This window comes from Oryx dammah, unplaced genomic scaffold (assembly GCF_014754425.2).
Source record: "Oryx dammah isolate SB20612 unplaced genomic scaffold, SCBI_Odam_1.1 HiC_scaffold_10, whole genome shotgun sequence".
Taxonomy (NCBI): Eukaryota; Metazoa; Chordata; class Mammalia; order Artiodactyla; family Bovidae; genus Oryx; species Oryx dammah.
This window is the reverse complement of record NW_024070194.1, coordinates 66,814,890-66,841,720: the sequence shown is the minus strand read 5'-3', so window position 1 is coordinate 66,841,720 and position 26,831 is coordinate 66,814,890. Positions and strand designations below refer to the sequence as shown.

The following is a 26,831-nucleotide window of genomic DNA, read 5'->3' as shown; positions in this document are numbered from 1 at the left end:
ATCATAAATTTTCCTTGGACAGGGAACTCATCCATCCTGCTCACTGTTGCACCTCCTGGACTTTACCCTTCATAACACTTGGCACATAAGAAACCACAAATTATTTTTGGATGAAGAATGAATGGGTTCCATACATCCTCTCTTCCTGTTTGGACCTCGGTCACTTGGCGGGTCCTGAAGCTTGAATGAACGATACTTCTTCACCATGGATCTTTTAGAAACTTGCTTCTCTTTCAGACTCTTTTTGAATTTAGATGTGATTTATTTACTACTTTATTCCATATTTGTTTCTTCCACGTGCATTTTTCCTTCAGAATATGGACCTGGAAAACAAACAAGGTAGCACATGATCTATTTGCTCTCAGGAAGTATGGGACCACTTTATTATCGTCTTTTACAGTTTTTCTTAAAATCATCACCAAAAGCCCTCCAGGTTGTAATTTCCTCATTGGTAGAATAATTTCTTTTTATAAATCAAGAAATTTCACTAGCAAGTCATCTTTGAAGTACATCAATCTCCTTCTATTCCTTCCTTCTATCATCTACCAAATATTTACTGACTGTTTGATATAAGCCAGGCTCTATGCTATGCACATTGGCATTTATTGTCTCAAAAAGATGTGTATGCCTATATTGATTTACAAAAATCATATAGAACCAGAACAGAAAATTTGGGACATATACAATACTGAAAATAAAAATGACATGATCACCGCCACAATGTTTTTTGATATATTCACTCAGTTTTTTAATATATACATGCATTTTCCATAGCTGAAACAGTCATTTACACACAATTTTGTAAAGTTCTTTTTTCCTCTTTAGGTATTTTCTTGTGTTCATGAAAAATACTTCATTTTTAAGAGCTGTATAGTTTAATAGTTTACTTAAGGAGCATGTGTGCATACTCACAAAGAGTCAGACACGACTGAGACTTTCCCCTAATTTTGGACTTTTTTGGTTGTTTATAATTTTTGACATTATGAAAAAGGGGACAGTGCACAAATTTTTGCACTCATCTCTGATTATTTCTATCGAATCCTTAGATATGGAATTATAGGGCTGGAGTATACAAATATTTTTCCAGTAAAGTTATATCAACTCATGTCCCACCAATAGTATATAAAACTTTCCATTTCATTGCACTCCTGCCAGTACTGGATATTAGACTTAAATTTTTTTCTAATATAATAGATGTGAATATTGCTTACTATTTTAATTTTAAATTACTGGATAATCCAAGCACTTTAAAATACAATTACATGGGAATTCCCTGGTGGTCCAGTGTCTAAGACTCCATGCCCTTATTGCTGAGGGCACAACTGTGATCCCTGTTTGGTGAACTAAGATCCCACAAGCCTCATGGTGTGGCCAAAATAAGTAAATAAATTTGAAAATTAAAAATATATAATGACATACACACTAATCATTTTTATTTCCTCTTTAAGAAAATTCTTCCATTATTAGAGTTTTCTTATCAATGTGTGTGTGTACCCTTGTATTAAGGATGAAATGAACTGCCAGATTTGTTTTCTATAGTTTTGTAAGTTTTTTTCTCTTTTCAAATTTTGCTTACAATATTTTTAGTTAGTTGTCAGGATTTTAAAACTCTCATGTAATGTAGTCTACTGGTCATTTCCTTTATGATTTTTTTATTTCTTTTATTCCCTCATCTTGAGGTTACATAAATATTTGCCTAAATTTTCTAGTTTTAAAGTTCTTTAATGTAGCTGAAATTTCTTTTAACACATAATGAAAAGTATGAGCTCAACTTGATTTTTTTTCAAATTACTAGTTTTCTTAAGTCCATTTATTGAGAATCTGTCCCTTTTTTATTTATTTTAGATGACTCCATCACATATTAAAATCTACACTATATTGACCCAGTGTCTTTTTCTGGGTTATTTACTCCATTTTATTATCTATATCATTCAATATATACTGACATTCTGTTTCTATATGCTGCTGCTGCTAAGTCGCTTCAGTCGAGTCTGACTCTTCTCGACCCCATGGACTGCAGAGTATTAGGCAGGCTCCTCCGCCCATGGGATTTTCCAGGCAAGAGTACTGGAGTGGGTTGCCGTTGCCTTCTCCTTCCTATATGCTAACATTCACTTTATTATTTACACTATGTTTAACTACCAAGTGGGGAAATTTCCTGTATTTTTCTTCACTTTCATTATTTTCTTAACATTTTTCATCTGCTACTTGTTCAAGTAAACTTTAAAATAATTTCGTTTTAGCCTCCTAAAGTAGGTTTAATAGCTTCATCATACAAGTAAGAAACTGAGTCTCAAATGGAATACATAGTTCAAGTTTACACATATTCTAAATGGAAGAGGCATAAATCAAAAACATGTCTTTTGGAGAATTCCCTGCTGGTGGTCCAGTTGTTAGGATTTGGTGTTCCCACTGCCAGGCCCGAGTTCAATCCTGGTAGGAGAAATATGATCCTTGCAAGTCGCACAGTGCCGCCAAAAAAGAAAAAAAGGAGAAAGAGAGAGAAGGAGAATCATGTCTTTTGATATGTCCCCTTTTAGCTCTAAAATACTATAATTTTTTAGTAAAGAAAACTCTTGAAATTTTGTGTTCTTTCCCATTTCCCGTCTACCTCCCTCTAGTGGTCATTACAGATATTGCAGTTTCTCAAGCCAATTCACACAGTACTCATTTTAATACAAGAAAAATCATTAGCTTACATTTTTAAAGTTTACTTAAAAGTTTTTAACTTACACAGAGGTAATAAGAATAATAGTCTAATATTTGGGGCCGTGTATCATCGGTATTTTCTTAGCAAAGACCAGCCTCAAAATAATTCAGTAAAAAGTCAAGTGAACAGAAAGCAAAGTTTTGTCAGTATCATGGATTTTAAAGTAGTAAAAATTGCATGTCCACAACCCTCCAGATGTTTCTTTGCTCTTTTCTCCATTGATGTTACCCAAGTACTTTTAAATACAAAAAAAAGTACTTTTAAGAATCTTTAAATTCCCCCTCTAACCCATTTTTTGCTTTCTTACTTCATTTTGTATCCTTTCTCACCATCTAACACCTTTGGGTATGTTCAGTTGGGACAGAGGTATGTGGACAGGGGTGCAGAGGATTCAGGTACTCATGCTGGGCCCTGGCCAGTTCTGCACCAGCCCCAAAGAAGGGCAGCCTGCTCGAAATTCCCACAAGGCTCGGGTCCCAGTTAGAAGGGCTGCCTTCATCCCCTACTGCCTTGGTTGAAACCTGTCTCATTTTCTCCCTGTTCATTTCTTGTTCCCTTCCCACCTTTTTTTGTTTGCCTTTTTCTTTTCCCTTTCTTCCTTCCTAATCCCATCATCCTTCAATTTCTTCCTCCTTATATTTCCTCTTCACCTGGAAGAAGATACCATGTAAAATTTAATTTGTATGCACAACATAATGTGTACTTTATAATAACTAAGTTAAGCATGTGCATATGCATAATAAAAGTTTAACCAAGCTAAGAAAAACAACAACCAGTAAAGAGGAAAAGAAAAATTCTGGGAAGCACTTGTCATAATGTCTTTTTAAAATCTGAATTTATGAAAGATAGAGGTTGCCTATATTACCTCCCACCCGTGGCTATTTATTTTTTTTACTAAGCCAATAAATAATAAATACATTAATGTTTAACAATATGGTACAAAAGAGGAAATAAAAAGAACATGGACAGAAAGCTTAGGTGCATTATTTAAGGAGGATTAAGGACTTAAGTCTCTTCTGGATTTGGTTCAGAAAGAGGGGGTAATAATACTTGCCTAATTAAGTAGTAAGTGGGGTAGATTAAAGTGTTTGTAAACATTAATTAAAGATGCAGGGAGTTAGATGAGGCCAGTGTGTTATTAGTGAAAAAGTTTTCTTCCCTTTAATCAGGTACCTCCCCCTGGGAAGGGCAAAGAAATGATATCAGGACTAAGGAATTAAGGCTCAGCCCTAAGTGTCGCCAGTGACTCAGTCATCCTTTGCCATCAACCACTTCCTTCCTTAGCTTTCTGTAAAATGGGGATAAGCACAAACAGCACTCTGCAATACGAGTTTTTATCATATCTGCCATTTGAGTATATATCAAACCCTGCAATTAATAAAACCCCATAACTCTTGCATTCTCCCTTCGTACAGAGTTGTCCCACCCCATTAACTTCCACCAACATTAATTTCACTTCCACCAACTTACAAAAGCCTTCCACAACCAGCTAATAACCTCAGTGAATATTTCCACGGTGATAAAGGAGAAACGGCACCGAGCAATAGGGTCAAAACCTCTTGGACGCGTTTCTTCGCCTCTCTGAACCTCCGTTTTCCTCCTCTGTAAAATGGAGATGAGAAATCAGGCAGCTGTCCTAAGGATTTAATGAAATTATGTGTGTCTATTAAACGCCTTGTCGGAGGCTAATAAGAATTTGATTCGTGATAGTTATAATCGCTAAATAGAAAATAACCTCTTAAAGCTGACTATAGGAGGAGGAAAAAAATGTTTCGTTTCATTCAGACTTTCAAGTGCAAATCTCTATGTTTCCTCTGTGTAATTCAGAGATGGGGCTAGGGGTTCACTCAGATCGGACCAATTCAAACCTGGCACCGACACCAACGACCCCTGCGGGAGGCGGCTGCCTGGCAGCACCGGCGCGGGGACTGGTCCCTTTAAATGTCCCGGGCACGCGCCCTGTGAGTTTGGGGAGCGAGACAGCCAAGACCCCGGTGGGAGCGCGTACGAGCACGCGTGGCGGCGCGGCGCAGAGGGCGCAGCCGGGTGTGCGCGGAAGCGAGCGCCCCGCCGGGAGCGCGCGGCAGAGGGCGCGCAAGAGCGCGCGCGCGGCGGGGCGGCCCGGGATGGTCCGCGAGGTGCGCGCAAGCAGACGGGCGAGCGGGTGGCGCGGACGCTGGGCTCCCGGTCTGCCGTCAAGGTGGGCTCCTGCGGTCCCCGGGGAGGGCGCTCCTGCCAGGTGAGTGCGGACTTCTTTATCCGGGACAGGGTGGGAGAGCGGGAGGGCGTCCTGGCAGCGGATCCCTTCGCCCCGCACGACAGTGAACCCGGTGGCGTTTGGAGCCGATCGCTGGAAGTCGGGGTTCGGGTGGGGCCCAAGGGAAAGGGCGACCGCCTTTCCTAGTGAGCCAGCGGCTTGCGCTTCCCGCGGGTCGCTGCCGGTGCGGTCCTGGCAGGGATCTCTTCTAAAGCGCGTTCTTCGGTTCTTTCGCATCTCGTCCCTTGGAAGTTTGGAAAGACTCTGGCGCCATCCGAGGGGCTGTCGTCGGCCCTGTGGCCTCTCACCCAGGAAACTCGGGACCTCCCTCGGGATCCCGGGAGTAGGCGTGCGCCCGGCTCGGGGTCGGTGGGGAGGACGCGTGGCTTTCTGACTCCGAGGCTGTCCTGGCCGGGGGGCGCACGGTGGTCAGTGGCACGTTTCTTGCTTTGCTCGCAGAGCGGTCCGGGGTTGTCCCAACACTCCTGCCCTGGCCCCACTGCCCTCCTCGGGGGAGCCGCAGCGGCTGTCCAACTCCCGGGCACTGTGTCCCTTCCGCCGCAGGCAGGATGGCGAGAGTGTCATATTGGCAGGAGGTGGCCGAGCCACCTGTTAGTTAAACTTGGGTCCTGCGCAAAGTGACCAGTGGATTTCCGTCCCCACCCCCGCTCCCCAGCCCTTGACCCCCAACAGGTAACAGTCACGCGGGAAACATCCAGGAACTGCCCCTGAGCTGGGGCGCGAGGGATTAAAAAAGAGAAGACTTTGTGGCTGATGTGGTGCAATTTAACAAAAGGCAATAAAACAAACTCCAGTATTTGTCCAAGGCTTTGAAAGTTTCCCAGTATTGTTTTACGAAGTCTAAATTTAAGCATCTAGCCTTTTTTTTTTTTAAACCGCAGGAACTAACCTCAGAAAACGTTTAACTCTGCCAGGACCCACTTGGTGCAAAACGAACACTCACAGGAAAGGAAAATGATTTTTGTGCCTTTTCCCCTGCTAAATACAGTAGAACATTCAGGTCTGTTGCTGGAGACTGTAGGAAGAAGATTCCTCTGGCTCTAATTTTCATTGAGAACTACTTTTTTTTTTTTTTTAATCTGTATTTCTGGAAGTTATAGAAACACCAAATCAGATATAAGTGTAAGGTCACAGGAGAACCTAAGTTTATTAAAGATGCTTTTCTTTAAGCACTACATTCTTACTGCTCTAGCATGCACTGAAAAAAGTCTGCCCTCAAAGCTCAGTTTCTGAATGTTAGATTGTTTTTCTAGGTGGAGGAGGTATTTTGGTTTATGAGACCAATGTGGAAATACAAACAAATGCCCTATTTACTTGGGATTGGGTGGGAAGGAGGGAAGTTGTCAAAAATCTCTCTTGCCAAACTTGACAGTGTATGTATGGAATCTTGTGTATTTTCTTGCTCAGACCTGTAATGGCCATTTTTAAGGGACTGGGTATATGCCTTGGTAACAGCACTACAGAGGTTTTTTTACATTTGGGAGGGGGGAAGATATTGGATGCTGATAATTTAAAGGTAACACATTTTCTCTTTTAGTAGAAATCAGCCAAAATCAGATTATTTAGAGAAGTCTGGAAAGAAGAAAGATGATTTTAAGAAAATATGAGGGCGTTTGGCTCCACGTTGACTCTCTTTGAGGCGGTGGGCAGGATTTGCCTGTTTTAGTGCAGGCCCTGGGCATTCATGGGGCTTCCCTGGTGATTCAGAGGGTAAAGAATCTCTGCTTGCAGTGCAGGAGACTGGGGTTCGATCCCTGGGTTGGGAAGATACCCTGGAGAGGCGAATGGCTGCCCACTCCAGTATTCTTGCCTGGGAAATCCCATGGATAGAGGAGCCTGGCAGGCTACATTCCACAGAGTCTCAGAGTCACGACTGAGCGACTAACACACTGGGTGATCATAAATTAATTCAGCAATATTTGCAAGCTTGTCTGACCACTTTCAATGTGCTGAGCGCTGACCTAGTCATGGGACACACCAACACACGTAGATAACAGCCACTCGACCCGAACTGATTAAAACCAGATCGAGTAAAGCCTTCATCGGGAGCTGGAGATACACCTGGCCCTGGTTCCCAAGCTCTCAGACACCTCAGGAGCCTGTGGTTGGCACCCTGTGTTGATTATCAAGATCATCTCAAATAACTCCAAGAGACAGAGCTGAGCCTTGAAGCCTGGGGGAGAGAGGGGAAAGGCTTGGGTGGAGCAGAGCTGAGAACAGGGCATCCTCTGGAACAAAAGTTTAAGTGCATCTTACCCACTCGGTTGTGGACAGCTGCCAGTGGTACTGGGACATCCTAGGAGCATCCCAGAACCTGAGCCTTCGCTGCTAGGGGGCGGCTTTTCCTTTCAGCTTCCACTGCCCTCTTTGTGGCAGTGCTGGTGGCTTCACCGCTGCCTGCATGTTCTCGGGACGACGGGCTGGGCAGCTCTGCCCCTGGGTCCCTGCAGCCTTCCTCTCTGGAATCTGAGTGGGTTCGGCTTCTGTTTACGTTAGCACAGTGGCATCAGGACCATGCAGTCCCCATAGCAGCCTCTGTAGAGAACCACCCTGAAGCTGCACTTCTCAGCGAGGCTGTTGCCCCTCTCCCAAACCTGCAGCATTAATCTTGAATCGTGTTTTGAGGAAGTAGGTGCTAGGTTTATAATCCATGCAGTCTGGATCCAAGGTAAAGAAATGTGCAGGGCAGAACATGCTGCCTTATTGAATAGTGATGTGATTGTTCCATACAAACTTGTATCTTCAGACTGGATGTTTCCAAACATCCATCAAGACTTGGTTCTCTCTCTCTCTTTGGTAGTGAAAAACATAGAACCGTGAATTTATCATTTTAGAGTGTACAAATCAATGACATTAAGTACATTCACATTACATGTGTTTGAGAAGCATGTTTTCTTTCATTATGTTCTGTAGAGGTCTACAGATATCCGTTAAATGAACTTTATTGAAATCCTATTTTTTTGTTGTTGCTTCTTTCTTTGTTATATGTCTCTCTTCATATCAGTTAATACCTACAGTTGTAACGACTGAATGCTGTGCTGTGTGCTGTGCTGTCACGTCTGACTCTGTGACCCCATGAACCGTAGCCCGCCAGGCTTCTCTGGCCATGGAATTTTCCAAACAAGAATACTGGAGCAGGTTGCCATTTCCTACTTCAGTAAATGAACTTTATTAATTTCATCATGTCTCACTAACTTTGTGTGTGCTTAACATGTCAATCATTGAGAGAGGTGTATTGAAAGATCCCACTATAATGGGGTCTTTGTTGATATCTCCTTATTTTTGAGCTAAAAAATATTCTGAGACTATATGTACATACAACTTTCTATTTTAATTTCTAACTATGCATCTGTAAGTTTATATTGTTAGACATATACTGTCTAATAGGAATTGAATTTTTATTATCATATAGTTACTTTTATCACTCGTGAGGATTTTTGCCCTAAAGTCTATTTTGTCTGATGAGGTGTAGAAAGAAAGAAAGTGAAGTCACTTAATTGTGTCCAACTCTTTGTGACTCTGTGGACTGTAGCCCGCCAGGCTCTTCCATCCATGGGATTTTCCAGGCAAGAATACTGGAGTGGGTTGCCATTTCCTTCTCCTGGATCTTCCCAACCCAGGGATCCAACCTGGGTCTCCTGTACTGCAGGCAGACTCCTTACCATCTGACCCACCAGGGCAGTCCCTGATGCAGTATAGCCAGAAGTGATCTGTTCATTGTTACTGTTGTTAACATTTGCTTGATATATCTTTCTGTGTTAAAAATTTTCTTTCAAGTATCTTTGCACTCAGTTGCTCAGTCATGTCTGACTCCATGGACTATAGCCCTCCAGGCTCCTCTGTCCATGGAATTTTCCAGGCAAGAATACTGGTGTGGGTTGCCATTTCCTACTCCAGGGGATCTTCCCCACCCAGGGATCGAACCTGGGTCTCTTGCGTCTCTTGCATTGACAGGCAGATTCTGTACTGCCGTGTACTTGACATTCAATAAGCTGTAGTACATTCACAGTGTTTTGCAACCATCACCTCTGTCTAGTTCCAGAACTTTTTCATCACCATGGAAGGAAAATCCATCCCCATTAAGCAGTCAGTCTACTGCCCCCCATGCTTCTGCCCCTGGCAGCCATTAATCTGCTTTCTGCCTCTGTGGATTTGCCTTTTGGGATATTTCATACCAGTTGACTTATACAACGTATGTCTGACTTCTTTTACTTACAGTGCTCTCAAGATTCATCCATTTATAGCATGAATCATTACTTCATTCATTTTTGTGATGGACAGGGAGGCCTGGCGTCCTGCAATTCATGGGGTCGCAAAGAGCGACTGAACTGAACTGAACTGAATATTCCACTGAATGGATATACCATAGTTTACTTATTCATTATCAGCGTATGGACATTTGGGTAGTTTCCACCTTTTGGTTTGTGAGTACTGAAGTTACAAGAAACATCCAAACTGTTTTCCACGGTAGCTGCACCATTTAACATTCCCACTAGCAATGTTTGAGGATTCCAGTTTCTCCACATCCTCACCAATGCTTGTTTTCTGTGTTTTTGTTTCTATTGCCACCCCAGTGGTCATGAAGTGGTGTCTCATTGTGGTGGTGATTTGCATTTCACTAATGGCTAATAATGATGAGCGTCTTTTCATGGACTTAGTGACCACTTCGAGATTTTCTTTGGAGAAAACTCTGTTCAAGGACTTGATTCTCTTTAACTTTTCTATCACCAGCATCTTTCAAGTGAGTAAGAGTAGGGTGTTTTTTTTTTTTAATATTTATTTATCTATCTATTTATTTGGCTCTGTCAGTCTTAGTTGTAGCATACGGGCTCTCTAGTTGTGGTGCATGGGCTTAGTTGCCCTGCAATATGTGGGATCTTAGTTCCCTGATCAGGGATCCAACACAAGCTCCCAGAATCCGAAGGCAGATTCTTAACCACTGAACCACCAGGGAAGTCCCAAGAGTACTTTGTGTAGTATGTTCCTTCTCAAACCCTCATTCTGTTGTTTGGCTTCATTTTTTTTTTTTTTTTTTCCGTTTTCTCTTTTCGGCTTCTGCTGCATCTCCCAGAAGACTAGTTGTCCAGCTGGTGCTTTGAAATATTTAACATTCTACCTATTCTAGTTATCTGAAGGCCTGGTCTGTTCATTCAGCAGTATTTGTAGGCTGTTGGGGCATCTGCCATGTTCTGGTCACTGAACTGTCCCTGGAGATTCAAACCTACCACTCCTCATACACTTCTGTTTTAGATGTTTGCAGATTACATTTTATTTTCAGTTCAGTTCAGTTCAGTCGCTCAGTCGCATCTGACTCTTTGTGATCCCATGAATTGCAGCACGCCAGGCCTCCCTGTCCATCACCAGCTCCCGGAGTTCACTCAGACTCACAGCCATCGAGTCGGTGATGCCATCCAGCCATCTCATCCTCTGGTGTCCCCTTCTCCTCCTGCCCCCAATCCCTCCCAGCATCAGAGTCTTTTCCAACGAGTCAACTCTTCACATGAGGTGACCAAAATACTGGAGTTTCAGCTTTAGCATCATTCCCTCCAAAGAAATCACAGGGCTGATCTCCTTCCGAATGGACTGGTTGGATCTCCTTGCAGTCCAAGGGACTCTCAAGAGTCTTCTCCAACACCACAGTTCAAAAGCATCAGTTCTTCGGCACTCAGCCTTCTTCACAGTCCAACTCTCGCATCCATACATGACCACTGGAAAAACCATAGCCTTGACTAGACGGACCTTTGCTGGCAAAGTAATGTCTCTGCTTTTGAATATGCTATCTAGGTTGGTCATAACTTTTCTTCCAAGGAGTAAGCGTCTTTTAATTTCATGGCTGCAATCACCATCTGCAATGATTTTGGAGTCCCCAAAAATAAAGTCTGACACTGTTTCCACTGTTTCCCCAACTATTTCCCATGAAGTGATGGGACCAGAGGCCATGATCTTCGTTTTCTGAATGTTGAGCTTTAAGCCAACTTTTTCACTCTCCTCTTTCACTTTCATCAAGAGGCTTTTTAGTTCCTCTTCACTTTCTGCCATAAGGGTGGTGTCATCTGCATATCTGAGGTTATTGATATTTCTCCCGGCAATCTTGATTCCAGCTTGTGCTTCTTGCAGCCCAGCGTTTCTCATGATGTACTCGGCACAGAAGTTAAATACGCAGGGTGACAATATACAGCCTTGACATACTACTTTTCCTATTTCATTTGTTCCAAAAACTGTTACAATTAATTTTTATTGGAGTACAGTTGCTGTACAACATTGTGTTAGTTTCTGCTGTAATTTTGAGCCTGGCACAGGGAAAAAGAACAGTACTTAACTCTCTCCACCAAAGGTTTCAGCACCAAATAGCTGTGTAACCATCAGGTTCACCACTTTACCTTTGTGGACCCCAGTTTCCTGGTCTGTGAACATGTGGGCAGGACTAAGTGACTTCTCTGGCACTTGTAGACCTTGAAACTGGAGATGATACACTCAGGCTTTACCCTAGCTCTCCCCTACAAACCTAATTCTCTGAGTGTCTGTAAAATAGTTCTTTTTGTATAGCTCACTTCAAGGAATTGTCTTGTGTGCAAAGACTAAAGATGGCTCTGTTCCTGTATACCCAGCAGGTGAGTTTGGTCAGTTGCTGTTTTCCACAGTGGCACATTCGGCATTTTCTGTGAAGATCCCCAGGGTTCGAAGCGCTCTCGTGAACACTCAAGTTCCTTCTGTGCTGGGCATACCTGGGGACGCAGATAGATATCAGTGAATATGGTCCCAGCCTTCGAGAAACTTGTGATCTGGTGAGACTGATACAGGTGTCAAGTGGGAGTCGATCTCAGAGGCCCATGCCTCTTTTGGAAGCAGAGGTCAGAGGTACCCTGACCTTTCAGGAGGTAATGTTGGAGCCAGGCCAACAAAGGCAGGACAGTGGGTTGTCAAAATGGTGAGCCATGGCTTTACTCATCATGCTGAAGAGTTTAGCCTTGAGTTTGGGGGCCTGAACCATGGACAGGTCATGAGTGGCCGGGTTCTGCAGTGGAGGAGAGGTTTGTACGTACGCTGAGGCAGTAACCTGAAGTTGAGCAGGGGGCCAGGGGTTGAGGGAGGGAGGCTAGAAAGATGAAGGAGATAAGATGGTACAGAGAAGGGGATGGCTCTGGAAACGTCTGATGTTGAGCAGAAGTTCTGGTACAGAAAAAGTCTGAAAAGGCATTCCTCTAGAGTGGAAAGCTAAAGCCTAAATCCAGCTCTCTCTGACCTCTGTTTCCTCATGTAATTTGTCCCCAGAAGCATCGAGAACCAGTGTATTTGTTGACTGAGCTCCTGCTGAGCTTCACTTCATCAATCAGGTTGTAAAGTGTGTGCAACGTGAATCTGTTGTGTATTTTTTTTCCCTCCCTGTTCATTCTTACTGTGAAAGAATGTTGTGATTTCAGAGGTATTGTGTGAGGAGAAACATTTATTAAAAAAAAAAAAAAAAAACCTCATAGTTCCAACCAGGCATGTAAAAGATCATTTTACACCAGGGATCCCACACGGAACTCTGAGGAGCCAGGAATTGTGGGCTCATTTTCCTTATAAGCCAGAGACCTATTTTAAATCCCTTCCACACAATTTGCAGGATGAAGAGAGAGAGTAGCGCTGAAACACACACTACCAGATGTATTTACAGCCGGGGGGAATTTGCTGTATGACGCGGGGAGCTCAAACTCTGTGCTCCATGACTACCTGGAAGGGTGGGATGGGCCCGGGAGTGGGGAGAGGTTCAAGTGGGAGGGGACACGTGTATGCCTATGACTGATTCATGTTGATGTAAGGCTGAAACCAACACAATATTGTAAAGCAATTATCCTCCAATTAAAAAGAAATTAATTAAAAGGAAAAATATTTTAACATCAACGGGTGCTAAAGCCATACTGCAACAAGAACTGCATCTCAAGAACACTTTCCTTTTTTTTACAGTGTTAATTGTCAGTTGAGATCCAAAATCATCAGGTTAACCATGGCTATTCAACTGTATTTTTGCTCTCACTGATGGTGTTGTTTTCTTATTTATTTATTTATGGCTGTGCCGGGTCTTCCTTGCTGCCCAGGGTTTTCTCTAGTTGCGGAAGGTGGGGGCTCCTCTTCATTGCAGTGCTCGGGTTTCTCATTGCAGTGGCCACTTCTGTTGAGGCGCTCAGGCTCTGGGGCATGTAGGCTTCAGTAGTTGGCGGCACACGGGGTTAGTGGCTCCGCTGCACCAGGGATCCTCCCAGACCAGAGATTGAACTCATGTCTCCTGCACTACAAGGAGGATTCTTAACCACTGAGCCAGCAAGGAAGCCCCAGCTATTTCTGACCTACGTCAGTGATTTGATCCACCAACCGTGGGCCAGACGTCCGACCCTTCCCTTCTCAAGCTCTGGAAGAATGTTGTCCAAGAACTTGAAAATTCACATAAAAATACAGTGTGTTTAAGACTGTATCCCCTAACTAATTCTCATGTCAGTCAGTTTTCTAAAGCGGTGGGGAACCTGACAGCTTCAGTAGCCAAGAGGCCTTTGTCAAATTTTGAGTAATTTGAGTAATCATCAAATTCCAGCGCTGATTCATTCAAGGTGCCAAGTTTTTTCCCAGAGAGTTTGATAAGCAGTCCTTGAAATGCTGACATCAGTATCACCTTGACTGTTCATTAGAGTCCCCCAGTTTTTTCAACAAACATTTGGTTGTACACATTTCTTTGTTTTCTTTCCATTTTTTTCTTTTTTCTTTTTTTAACTGAAGCATTCAGGTGACACTGGTGGTAAAGAATCTGCCTGCCAAGGCAGGAGACAAAGGAAACAGGGGTTCGATCTCTGCTTCGGGAAGATCCTCTGGAGAAGGAGAGTATTCTTACCTGGAGAGTTCCATGGACAGAGGAGCCTGGCGGGCTACAGTCCATGGGGTCACAAAGAGCCAGACATGACAGAGCACGCACAGAAATAGTTGATTTACAATATTGTGTTAGTTTCAGGTGGACAACAGAGTGATTCAGTTATATCTACAGACACATATATCTACTCTTTTTCAGATCTTTGTCCCTTAGTTCCCTGTGCTAGACAGCAGGTCCTTGCCGATTATCTATTTTATATTTCTTGTTGTTGTTTAGTCACTACATCATGTCAGACTCTTTGCAATCCCATGGACTGTGGCCGGCCAGGCTTCTCTGTCCACGGAATTCTCCAGGCAGGAATGCTGGAGTGGGTAGCCATTCCCGTCTCCAGAGGATCTTCCCGACCCAGGGACTGAACCCAGGTCTCCTGCTTTGCTTCTCTGGTAGCTCAGTTGGTAAAGAATCTGCCTGCAATGCAGGAGACCCCAGTTCAATTCCTGGGTCAGGAAGATCTGCTGGAGAAGGGATAGGCTACCCACTGCAGTATTCTTGGGCTTCCCTAGTGGCTCAGCTGGTAAAGAATCCGCCTGCAGTGCAGGAGACCTGGGTTTGATCCCTGGGTTGGGAAGATCCCCTGGAGAAGAGAAAGGCTACCCACTCTAGTATTCTGGCCTGGAGAATTCCATGGGCTGAATAGTCCATGGGGTCCCAAAGAGTCAGACACAATTGAGCAACTTTCACACACTCCTGTATTGCAGACAGATTTTTTTTACCGCTGAGCAACCGGGGAAGCCTATTTCATATTGGTTATCCCCATTTCTTGAAAAAGTCCTGAAAGCCCCTTATCTTTTCCCCTCTGTTAAAACTGGGGTAGGAGCCCACAGGCCTGGATTTACAGGGAGGGAGTAGAGTGCTTTGTTCCTGGATTGCAGGGGGTGTCCAGGAAGAGTGCGGGCAGGAGGAAGCCTCTGGAGATGCAGGCACAGGGCTTGCAGAGAGACTGGAGAAGACGGGGTTCAAAGCTGGACCCAGCAGGAGGTCCTGCGAGAGTTCTGCTCCCCTCTGGTTTGGATTTAAATCTGTTCAACCTGAGATAAGACATGTAAACCAGGTCTTGGCTTCCGGTCTCACCAGGTGTTATAAATACCAGAGCTGGATGAACGTGCTCTCGGTCACCTTTATTTTTGCTTCGAGGAGGAATGAAAGACTCAGCCAAGAATTTGTTTGAGCTTCTCAGGAGAAAGAAAAAGCATTATAGAGCAATAAGGCGTACTTATTATGTCCAAGTAAGAAGTTCTATGTTTTAGCACCGTGGAGCAGCACACAGTGGCTGCTCTGGTAACATTTGCTGAATAAAGAGAAAGTACACAAGCTTGTTTAACAAAAAAAGAACAACTTAAGCTGGGATTTTTCCTTCGATCTTTTTTTTTTTTTTAATCTGTCAAACAATCCAGAAATGCAGTAGACATATGTTTAGTTGCTCAGTCGTGTGCAACTCTTTGTGACCTCTTGGACTTTCAACTTGCTAGGCTCCTCTGCCCATGGGATTTCCCAGGTAAGAATACTGGAGTCGGTTGCCATTCTCTTCTCCAGGGGATCTTCCCGACCCAGGGATTGAACCCAAGTCTCCAGCACTGCAGGTGGATTCTTTCCACTTTTAAAAAATGAGCTAAAACTATCAAAAATTGAAGTGTCTACCTTTGCAGATATTTCATCAGATGAAGCTAGATTTTCCTCCTGTTGATTCTTTCATGTTTGCTTCTTCCTAGGTCATTACTTTTCGTTATTAGTAACAAAACTCAAATCTGGTTAAATTTGTTTTCTGGTGAAGATTTATGTTGGGAAGGACTGATTTCTGCCTCCTCTGTTCAGTGGTAGTGCACTGGAGTGGAAAGACTGCTCCCCTTGGGGCAGGTTAACCAGCCTACCTGGGTGAGGCCTCTGATGTGAAAGTGTTTGCTTACATGTAGGTGAATCAGTTACTTTCATGTGGTATATGGCCTTAAGTAAATTAATTACTGCCTTCTATTAATAGTTGAAACTATTCACAATTGAGATAATCTGAAACCAACCTTGTTTTTCTATATTTTTCAGTAAGAGCTTTTTTTTTTTAATTAAAAAAAAAAAAACCTCTAAATGAAAGCATGGAGATTCTTCTGGAGAAGTAAAACTGCCAGGCTTTGAAGTGTTTAATTGTCTTTAATATCCTTGAGTGCTAGTTAAGAGTTTAAGGTCCTAAGTTCTTACAGAAGACATTTTCAGAAGTAAGGAAAATACCCAACTCAGAGAAAAAGCAAAACCTTAGGAAAAGGATGCTAAACCACTGACCACGTCAACAATTTAAAACTCCAGACAAGTAAGCCTCTGCCCGCAGCTCTCCCAACAACTACCAGTCTCTACCTGAGATCTTCCTTTGATGTTCTGTGCTAGGATCTAGTCTTAGTTTGCTCGTTTGCATAGTGAGTATTTTCGGAGGCATTCTTTTCTTTTCAAGGCTTTGTTTTCTTGACATGGAGAAAGAGCCCATACTAAAGAATAGCTGCTACATACTTCTTTTGCTTCTGCTGTCTGTTCCTGTGGCAGCCCATTTTGAGATTTCATGTTGGTCCTGGTCACGCCTGTGGATGTACACATGGGTGCATGCGTCCTGTAACTTGTCACGTGTTAATATCAGGAAGCATTACTGGTTTACCGTGTCCGGTGTTATTGCTGCCAGGCTTCTAACACATCATCATTCGTGCCTAATGTTCTCTCCTCCTGCTCCACATTTGTCCTTGATTGAAATCTCTAGGTTGACTGGGAGTAATTTCTCCTAAATTTCAAGGCTTTGGTCTCTGAATATGACAGAGGGATAAAGGGTGATTACCGCAACGAGGTTAACGTGTCTAAAATGATTCTTACACGTTTAACTTCTCCTTTAGGTCAAAGGTCCATTTTAAGGATACTCTAATGGTTTTAGAGTTTTAAAATATAAATTCTGTGTTCATATCAGTACTATTTACAATAGCCAAGACATGGAAGCAACCCAGGTGCTCATCAGGGAATGACTGCATTAAGAGGTTGTGATGTGTATACAGTATAATATTACTCAGCCACAAAAAAGAATGAAATACTGCCATTTGCAGCAATGCAGATGGACATAGAGAGTTTTGCCTAGTGAAATAAGACAAATACTATCTATTGATTATACATGGAATCTAAAAAATCATACAAATGCATGTAAATACAGAAACAGACTCACAGAAAACAAACTTATGATTATCAAAGGTGGGGGCAGGGACAAATTAGGGGAATGAGATTAATAGATACAAACTATTATAGGATATCATGTATAGCACAGGGAATTATAGCCATTATTTTATAATAACCTATATGGAATTTTCCAGGCCAGAATACTGGAGTGGGTAGCCATTCCCTTCTCCAGGGGATCTTCCCAACCCAAGGATTGAACCCAGGTCTCCTGCATTGCAGGCAGATTCTTTACCAGCTGAGCTATCAAGGAAGCCCTTAATAACCTATAATGGAATATAATTTGCACAAAATACTGAATCACTATTCTGTACACCTGAAGCTAACAAAATACTGTAAAGCAACTATACTTCCATAAAAAATTTTTAAATAAAATATAAATTTTGCTTATATAATGAATGCTAAGTCAATAGTTTGGGACTAATATTTCCAAAATCCCCGGCTATAGTTTAAAAAGAGAGAGAGGGAGCTTTGCCTGCAAGTCCAGTCTAACTGAGGAAGAAGAATTACACGCATAATGAGATCTGATGTGTGAGTTGTATCCAAGGGACAAAGGTGGCATTGCATGGTTAACAAGTGGTGGGAGATGAGCAGTCGGTGGGAGGAGCAGGTGAAGAGAGGGGTGACGAGCAACTTCCAGAAGGAAGGGAGGGTGGAAGAGGCTTGCCATCATTTCTGAGCCAGGCTGTGAAGATGGGGAGGAGAGTGACAGGAGGCAATCCAAACGTGGCTCAGAGCGTTAGGGAGACCAGGCTGGGTAAAAGGGTTCGTATCGTGGAAAACAGGTTTGAAGAGATAAAGTTAGGCCGATTCCAGAGACACTTGAAAGCCTTGGTTCTTGCAGGTCAGCTCTTTGGCAGGATTAGTTAGGAAAACGAAAACTGCCAACTTTGACAGGCCTGTGGTCCCAAAAGGAATCCAGGATTTCAGAAAGGTTAATTAGGTCCGTGCAACTCACTGGTGAATGTTGCATTGAGTCTTTGTTTTATTTTTAACAAAGTTTTGAGAGTATAAAACTTGGAGGAAAATGAATTTCAGGACCCCAAAAGTACTTTGGCCAACCTGCCAGGTCAGTTCTGTATGTTTGTGTCTAAATGTGCGTTTTTGGTACCTTGGGGTATGGTTGGGGGAGGGGTTGTGCAGAAACTGTCCTTTATGTGTGAAATGGGAGACAGGATGGAGCTGTGTTGCACGATCAGATGTGTTGTGATAACCAGAGCATGATCGTTTCTGTGGAGTTTGTCTGTAAATTACTAGAGGGAGAAATGAGATGATTATTTATAGCCTAAGAATTCTACTGAAGCCCTAATTAAGTTGAATAGTAGAAAAGAAAGAATATCAGGACTCTGTTTCCTTTTAATTTATGGACTGGGCTAATAAAACAATCACAGCTTCATCTTCTAGGTAATTTCTCATTATGAAACTCATTTTTGTTACTGCACATCACCGCCATAAAACTAGGAATGAGCACAGAAACAGAAACTATAGGAAACCATAAAATAGGACTCCTGTCATCTTTGTTTGAGTAAGTCAGAGCATGTTAGGACAAATGAAGATTGTTAAGAACTGCCAGCATTGGGATGACCCTGGTCCAGTAGCTAAGACTCTGTGCTCCCAATGCAGGGTTTCCAGGTTTGATCCCTGGTCAGGGAACTACATCCCACATACCACAACTAAAGATGCCACGTGCTGCAACTAAGACTTGGTGCAGCCAAAATAAAAATATTTTTAAAAAAACACAAAAACCGCCAGCACTAAGGCTAACATTGTCTATTGTGTATATTCAGATTATTTTATCTCAGAGTGTATACCTTCCATGTAATACGACTCTTATCTTTACTTGCACCCACTGCTTAACCAGAGGAAAAGCCCATACCTGGTAATGATCTTCAGTGACTCAGAAACAGTTTCCACTGTGAAGCTCCTGCATTTTTAATATCCCTGAAGGTCAAAACTTATCTTTTTGGAAGCAGCTTGGCTGTTAAATCATTATATTGGGGTTTCTCAGGATATAGCCGTCAAGGTAATTTCTGTCCTCAGATTGTTTTTCTAGGTTTGGGAACAAAACTTGCCAGTGTTCCTGTGAGTGGAGAATGAGATGATGGAAGAGCGGGATGTAGGTTCGCACATGGATCCGGCCTGCCCTGGGAAGCGGGGGTGTTTTTAAGGAGCTCGTTTCTCCCCCTTTCCCAGCCGAGGCTGTGCTTCTGCCGACAGTACCTCGGCTCTGGCAGTTCACAGTGGGGTCTGGACAGGAGTTGGGGTCTCTAAGCCTGGATCATAGTCCACAGGGTTCAGAGCCCCAAGACCCAACCTCGATCTTTTGTGAAGAGTTTGCCTTGGCAGCAAGCCAGAGCAGTTCTCATTTTAGGGTTGTCACACAGTCGTGCTAAGCAAAATTAGTTCCACATCACTTGGTTAAGGAGGATCATTTTCCCCTTCATGTTCGGAACTGCAAAGACAATAATCACCCTTGTGATTCCGTTTAGCTTGTCTGCAGGGAATCTTAAGTCTCAGAAGAAGTTGAGCCCCTCCCCCAACCCCAGTGGGACAAAGCCTAGTAGTTGAATGGAAGGGAACTCATCTGTTCCAGTTTAGACTCTTTAGTAAACTGGGTCTGGTCAGCCTTTGCCTGGCTAATTTCGAGCAAAGTTGTGATCCAAGAAAAGTTTAAATTCAGGGTTTCTCCCTCCAAGTAAAGCCAGGCTGTCTTCAGTGTTTCCTTTCTAGACTGTCCCCGGGTTTCTTGACTGTGGGTGTCTCCTCTGCTTCTCTCATTAAATCCAAACTCATCTGTCCCGTATCACCTCCTGAGACACTGGGCCTTTCGGAGTTTCCCAGGCAATAAAATGATCTGATAAGTCATTATTCCTCAAATCTCTAGGGAACCTGGTCAAAGAACTAAGATCCCACATGCCACGGGCCAGCTAAGCCCGACTGCCACAGCTGGAGAAGCCTGTGTGTGCGGCAAAAAGCCCGAGCACCGCAATGAAGACACCCCCCAAATTTTTTAATTTTTTAAATTAAACAAAACAAAACTCATGCCCTGCTTTGCTCAGGTCTACTCCTTGTACATCTATTTGCACTTCCTCCCTTTTCCAGCTCGTTCGGTGTTGTGCTTTAGCCCAGTTCAGCGCTTCACCTCAACCACTCACCACTTTTCAAACAAGCCGTGTGTTTCCATAGCTTTGCTTACTCTCTGTTTCGAATGCTCAGCACGGTTTGCTTAGTTAGCAGTCTCCTGAAGTCTCAAACATCTCTTAGTGCTGGCCTTTCTGAAAGTCCCTGAGCCCTCCCAGGGAGTGTGGGCGCCTTCCCCTTGATTCCCATGTGCTGTGTCATGGCGCTGAACACAGTGATGCGTCCGTCCTCCGTTACAGTTGGCACCATGTGGCAGAATTACCTGTGGAACTTGATAAAGATGCACACGCTCAGGTGTTACCCCCGAAGATGTATTCAGTAGGTCTGGTCTGACCCGTTGCTAGATTAAGGACCAATACCTTGATCAAGTTCCCCTGAAGAGGAGATGCTTCTTATTCACCTGCCTGTTTTTTTCTAGTACATGGAATCTGCTCCTTGTGAAGTAGGAGAATGGTAAACATCAGAAGAATATGCTGAGATTAGAGAGGAAGTTGGATTGCAAAGGGAAGCAAGGAGTGATGGGTAGGCGTGCGTGCTAAGTTGATTCAGTCGTGTCCGACTCTTTGCGAGCTTATGGATTGTAGCCCACCAGGCTCCTCTGCCCATGGAATTCGCCAGGCAAGAATACTGGAGTGGGTAGCCATTCCCTTCTCCAGAAGATCTTCCCAACCCAGGGATCGAATCCGAGTCTCCTGCATTGCAGGCAGATTCTTTACCGTCTGAGCCAGCAGGGAAGCCCAATGGGTAGGACGAACTTTGATTCTGCAGCCTGGCGGTGGGGGTGGGTGATTGCTTTTAGGAGAAGGGTGACATCACAGTGGTGTTTCAAGATTAATCCAGCAGGATGGTCAAGAGTGGAAAAGGTGAAGAGCAGAGTCAAATGTGATAAAATGTGGTCCTGTACTCTGGAGGGGGCCCAGAAAGGAAGTGGAACAGCTGACATTGTGCAGGAAGAATCAACAGGGCCGGGCAGCTGGCTGGCTGTGAGTGGCAGGAGGAGCCAGTGATGTCCCCAAGGCTGTTTGTGTGACGAGGCTGAAAGCTGCTGTGCCTGAGATGGGTCTTTGACAAGATGACTCAGCTCTAGGGTTTGGTGAATGATGGAAAGACCCAGATCCTTGGATTGCTCTGCAGACCTGACTGTGGCCAGTTGGAACTGTGATGGACGGGGGTGATGGTGGAAGGAGGGCCGGCTGCCTTCCATCCAGGCCATTCTTTCTGGAACGTACAGGGGAGGATGGATGGGGGGGCCACCTTCCTCTCTGGCTCCCGTGCACTTGCTGGACGTGCACTGGCCTCACCAGCCACAGCCCCGTCAGCTCCACCAGCACCGTCAGCTCCGAGGGCCACAACGGGCCGCACTCAGCACATGCAGATTTACCAAGACTGTGGATCACTTGCAACCTTGTCCTCACCAGAAAAGGATATTCCTAGTAAACGCTGAGAAACAAACACAGGAAGCCAAACGAATGAACAGAGAACGTGCACGCACGGCTGTGGGTCCCTCCGTGGTGTTAACCTGAGACGCCTCCTGCTCTGCTTCCAGGGAGAAGGCGGTTTTCATCTCTGGGGCCTTCTTAACAACCCTGGTCTCCGTTTGTATAACGTGTACATTTGCAGCTGTAAAACGTGAGCCCTTGATTGGGCAAGGAGATGAGACACTGTGAGGTGGTCGTGAACTCACAGACCCTCAGCTTCTGGCTAGTGTCAGATGGGTTGGATCCTGCTTCTTTATCTCTGGCTGTCCCCTTGACGGGGCAGACCCGTCCTCCTCCCGCTCAGAAATCTGTCCCCCTCCGTGGCTCTCCTGGGGAATTCTATATTTTTGGCTCCTGGAGAATGAGGACAAGGAGCAGCCCCTGGTTCTTGATTCCTTAAGAGATGAAAGAAGCTTGACTCTGTGAGCCTGTGAAGGGTATTGAGCCAAGGTCTCCACTTTCTCCCCCACAACCGTTGGCTTCTGAAGAATTCTGATTTGTTTCCTCATCTTCTTTCAAGGGAATCGCCTGTAGGAGTCTCAGCACTGCAGTTTTACAGTGCCAGAATAACTTTTAAACTGCAGGTGTGCAAGCCTGCTCAGTCATGTCTGACTTTTCGCAACCCCACGGACTGTAGCCCACCTGGCTTCTCTGCTCATGAGATTCTCCAGGCAAGAATACTGTCATTTCCTCCTCCATGGGATCTTCCCAACCCAGGGATTGAACCCACGCCTCCTACATCAATTGGCAGGCCGATTGGTTACCGCTGAACCATCAGAGAAGCACAGGAGAAAGGCCTGCTCTCAGATGGTGTGGTCAGTTACTCCCCCCGCCCCACGTGCTGCACTCTGCACGGACCCCGAGCCAAGTCTGCCGAGGAACTTGGCAGGACAAGCCAGGTCCTGTCCCACCCAGCACACAGCCCCCGGGGTCCCTCACTGGAGGTGAATCAGCACCTCATTTCCTGCCTTTCCTCTCGCTGTTGAAGGGACACCTCACTGCCCGCCCCCCTTTCTGTGAGCTGTGATGACTTAGTTCAGGATGAGGCAGTGCTGAGTCAGGGGGTAGGAATCTGCAGGGCAGAGGGAATCTAAGAATTCCTGTCCCACTTCCCCTGTGACCCCAGGATGCAGCTGTGATGCCTCTGTCTGCCTTCACCTGGCTCTGTCACCGGCCACACCATTCACACGCTGAGTGTGTCTGCTGTGTGTGTGTGCACACGCTCAACTCACAGTAGGCACTTAATTCATTAGAGTGATACTCTTGGGAGTTTCACCACCGAGACCTGAACTTCTGAGTCGCATTTTATTGGCTGTGTGGACAGTTCAGGCTTTCTTATTATTTATTTGTTTAGGCTTTTTCTTCTTTTTAAAAACTTATTTGTTTAGGCTTTCTTATTGTTAAGTTGCAAAACTTTTAACATTTTCTCAAGTCTTCTTTTTTTTTAAACCATTTGGCATAATAGCAACTACAAAAAGGTATATACACTCAGAATTTTCTGTTCCCTAGCCTCGCTCCTAAATTGCCATTTGACTAGTGCCGATTGACCTGGGAAATAAAGAAAAATGGGGGTGAAGAGTAATTTCTTTTTTAATCTGTTCTAATGTCTCAGGATTTCTATGAGATTGCGCAGTAATTCTGGACACCTTAAATGACAAGGTCCACCTAACAGTGTTCAATACTGATTAACTTTTCTCTGAGAATAATCCATGCATTGGGACTTCCCTGGTGGTCCAGTGGCTGAGACCATGCTGCCAACGCTGGGGGCCTGGGTTCAATCACTGGTTGGGGAACTGGATCCCACATGATGCAACTAAGAGTTCCCATGCCACAGCTGAAGATGCCACAGTGAAGACAGAAGATCCCAAGGGCTGCAGCCAAAGAAAGAAAGCGTCGAAGTGATGTACACACTAGTGCCTATACATAACCCGGATAGTACCTAGGGCTGCTTTAGCTCACGGCCCCTCAGGAATCTTCAGGGGCTTGTGAGGCCTCCCAGCGGCGCCTTCAGTCTAGGGAGGGAGGAACACCCATGTCCCCACTTGCTGTGACGTCAGGTCACACGTAACACGCAGGCGGCATCTTCCCATATTCCCCGCTAGGCTTCCTTGGTCTTCTAGACAGTTTTGTTTAACTCGATTGTCTGTTGTTCAGGGGCTTAACTGAATTGCCTGCTGGAACAGCCAGAGGACTGTATGAGACTAAGGGGCTTGGGTTGGGTGGTGGGGACAGTTTCAGTGTCTTTGTCCCTGAAAGTGAAAACATGAGCTTCCCGAAGGTATTAACGAACTGATGGGGCCTTAGCATCTTCTGTAGAAATTGCAGTAGCATCATGGCCTCCAAGGAGTCTAGGATCTCCCAAGTGTCAGTCTTGTGTTAGCAGTTCATTAGGTCTTGTCACTCCCCCTAAACTCTGAACTGTAATGAAGCTGGAAAGGAACCATAATGTTGTGGTGTCTGAGGCAGAAAAGGCTAGAATTTATGAGCAGCACGGGGAAGCCAGAACCTGAACATGACGGAGCGTGCGGAGCATGGAAGCACAGACCCAGAGAGCAGAGGACGGTGTCAGAATGTGATTTCATCAAATTTTCAGCACCGAAACAACTTTTAGTACACCCATCTTTCCTTAAAAATAATTCTTACTATGAGAATTCCCTCACACTCCAGTGGTTAGAACTTGGTGCTTTCACTGCCATGGGCCCAGGTTCACTAAGATTCTACATGCTGTGCAGCCAAAAAAAAAAAAAAAACTTATTACTATTCAGCCATAAAGAATAAAATAATGCCATTTTCAGGAAATGGATGGACCTCAAGATTTCATACTAAGTAAAGTCAGTCAGACAGGGAAAGACAAATATCATATGATATCACCTATATGTGGAATCTATATATGAACTTATCTACAAAATAAAAATAGACTCACTGACATAGAGCACAGACTTGCGGTTGCCAAGGGGGCGGGGGCAGGGGAGGGGATGACTGAGAGTTTGGAATTAGCAAATGCCAACTACTATCTAAGATGGCTAACAACAAGATCATGCTGTTTAGCACAGAGAACTACATTCAATATCCTGTGATAAAACTGTAATGGAAAAGAATGTAAACAAGCATGTGTGTGTGTGTGGGTATACATATATATATATATATATATGACTGAATCACTTTGCTATACAGCAGAAATTACAACATTGTAAGTCAACTATACTTCAATAAAAATAATCCTTACATCTTCATAATGAAGAAGGAGATAAAGGAGAACTGGAAATGAGCATCACCAAACAAGATGACCCTGGGGGTGTCGTACTTATCTTAACAGTGGAAGCTGTTAGGCCAGCTGACTTTTCTCAACGCCCATGTGTCCTGCAGGGCGCGAGGCCTTCCCCATCTGCGCTGACTAACCCTTGTCGCCTTGTACTTACTCCTCCAGGGGTGACCACCACCTGGGCATGGGACACTGGCCCCTTCCCCACTTCCTCTGAGTGAGCCAGAGGCTGGGGTTACTAGGGGGATGCCTGTCCATCACCGGAAGTCAGACTCTTGGGAGATGGACCCTGATTCACTGCCCGGCTGCAGGCTCGGTGACCTGAGCAGAGGGAGCAGTTTGGAGAGTCGGACCAGCAGCTCCCGTTCCAGAAGCCTCACTCTGGTGAGTGACTGTTTCTCTGGTGCTCTGTGTGCTTGGATGTTGGCTGACTTCACCCCCCTCTTAGGAGTATGTTACAGCATCCTTTTGGGGTAACTGGCCTGATATTTTGGAATCTTTTCTCTCTGAGGTGGCATTTTTATGTTAATCATCTTAAGTTTTGCACACATGCAGAGCAGAGAATTGGCTGCTGCCACCCAGAGCACACCGTACCTGAAGGCGGTCCCCAGTCCAGCCCAGATACCTGCCTTTACGGTCCAGTGACTGGAAGATAGGAAACACCTCACAAGATAAATCAAATTCACTTTAAAACAGATGTTTAACTCCTTTACAAGTATAAATGCTTCCATATCCCTTTCTCTCAGCATCCAGACCTTTACATGAGTGTCAACAAGCTTTGGCCACTTGAGTGAAAAAAAAGAAAAAAGTCTTTAAAGTTAAGAAATGAACTTTTGGCCCTCCTCACCCCTCAGGGTTAGGGAAGGTGACCTTCATATTCATAGAGGGAAGGACAGGAGAAAGTTCATCTTGAATCTTAATAATAATGGTCCATTGTTCATCTCAGCCTGTCTTCTAATGGGAGCATGAATTTCCTTCAGATACATGGAGCCCTGAAATTAACTTCAGCTGTGCTGAACATACCCACTGCAGTATCCTTGCATGGTGAATTCCATGGACAAAGGAGCCTGGTGGGCTACAGACCTTGGGGTCGCAGAGTCTGACACAACTGAGAGACTAATACTTTCACTTTCATGCTAAACATAGGGACTTACCTGGTGGTTCAGATGGTAAAGAATCTGCCTGCAATGCAGGAGAACTAGGTTTGATCCCAGGTTGGGAAGATACCCTGGAGAAGGGAATGGCTACCCATTCAAGTATTCTCGGATAATCCCTGGAGAATCCCATGGACTAAGGAGCTGGTGGGTGCAGTTCATGGGTTCACAAAGAGTCAGACATGGCTAAACGACTGACACTTTCACTTTCATGCTGAGCATAAGAAAGAAATAGATAGAGGGCAGTTAATAGTAAGAATAGAATCTTACAGACTCCTACTTGCATATTTTCTTTTTTCAACCACCCTGGTAAGTATGTAATAAATTTTATTTGATTGATTCACCAAAGGAAAAACATGTTACAAATTACTCTCTGAATATCTGAGAACCTATAAATCCTTAAGAATGGAGAATTTGGGACTAATTTTTTAATTTAAAAAATGTATATGTTAAAAGACATGTTGAGACTTCCCTGGTGGCTCAGTGGTAGAGAATCCCCCTGCCAGTGGGGGGGACACAGGTTCAATCCCTGGTCCGGGAAGATCCCACATGCCACGGGGCAACTAAGCAACTAGTGAAGCCCACATGCCCTAGACCTATGCTTCGGAACAAGAGAAGCCACCTCAGTGAGAAGGCCGGGCACCGAAAGAAGAGTAGCGTCTGCTCACCACAAACAGAGAAAGGCCACACAGCCACGAAGACCCAGCACAGCCGCACAGA

General features: G+C 44.4%; 1 protein-coding gene across 1 annotated transcript in view; it reads left to right on the top strand.

The window, feature by feature from the left end:
• The first annotated feature begins 4,814 nt into the window (after positions 1-4,814).
• PROSER2 (proline and serine rich 2) overlaps positions 4,815-26,831 on the top strand; it is a 44,037-nt gene continuing 22,020 nt past the window's right edge. Inside the window, exons 1-2 of the mRNA XM_040248483.1 lie at positions 4,815-4,949; positions 25,123-25,341. Coding sequence (XP_040104417.1) covers positions 25,204-25,341 — 138 coding nt within the window. The 5' untranslated portion in view covers positions 4,815-4,949; positions 25,123-25,203. The remainder of the gene's footprint in view (positions 4,950-25,122; positions 25,342-26,831) is intronic.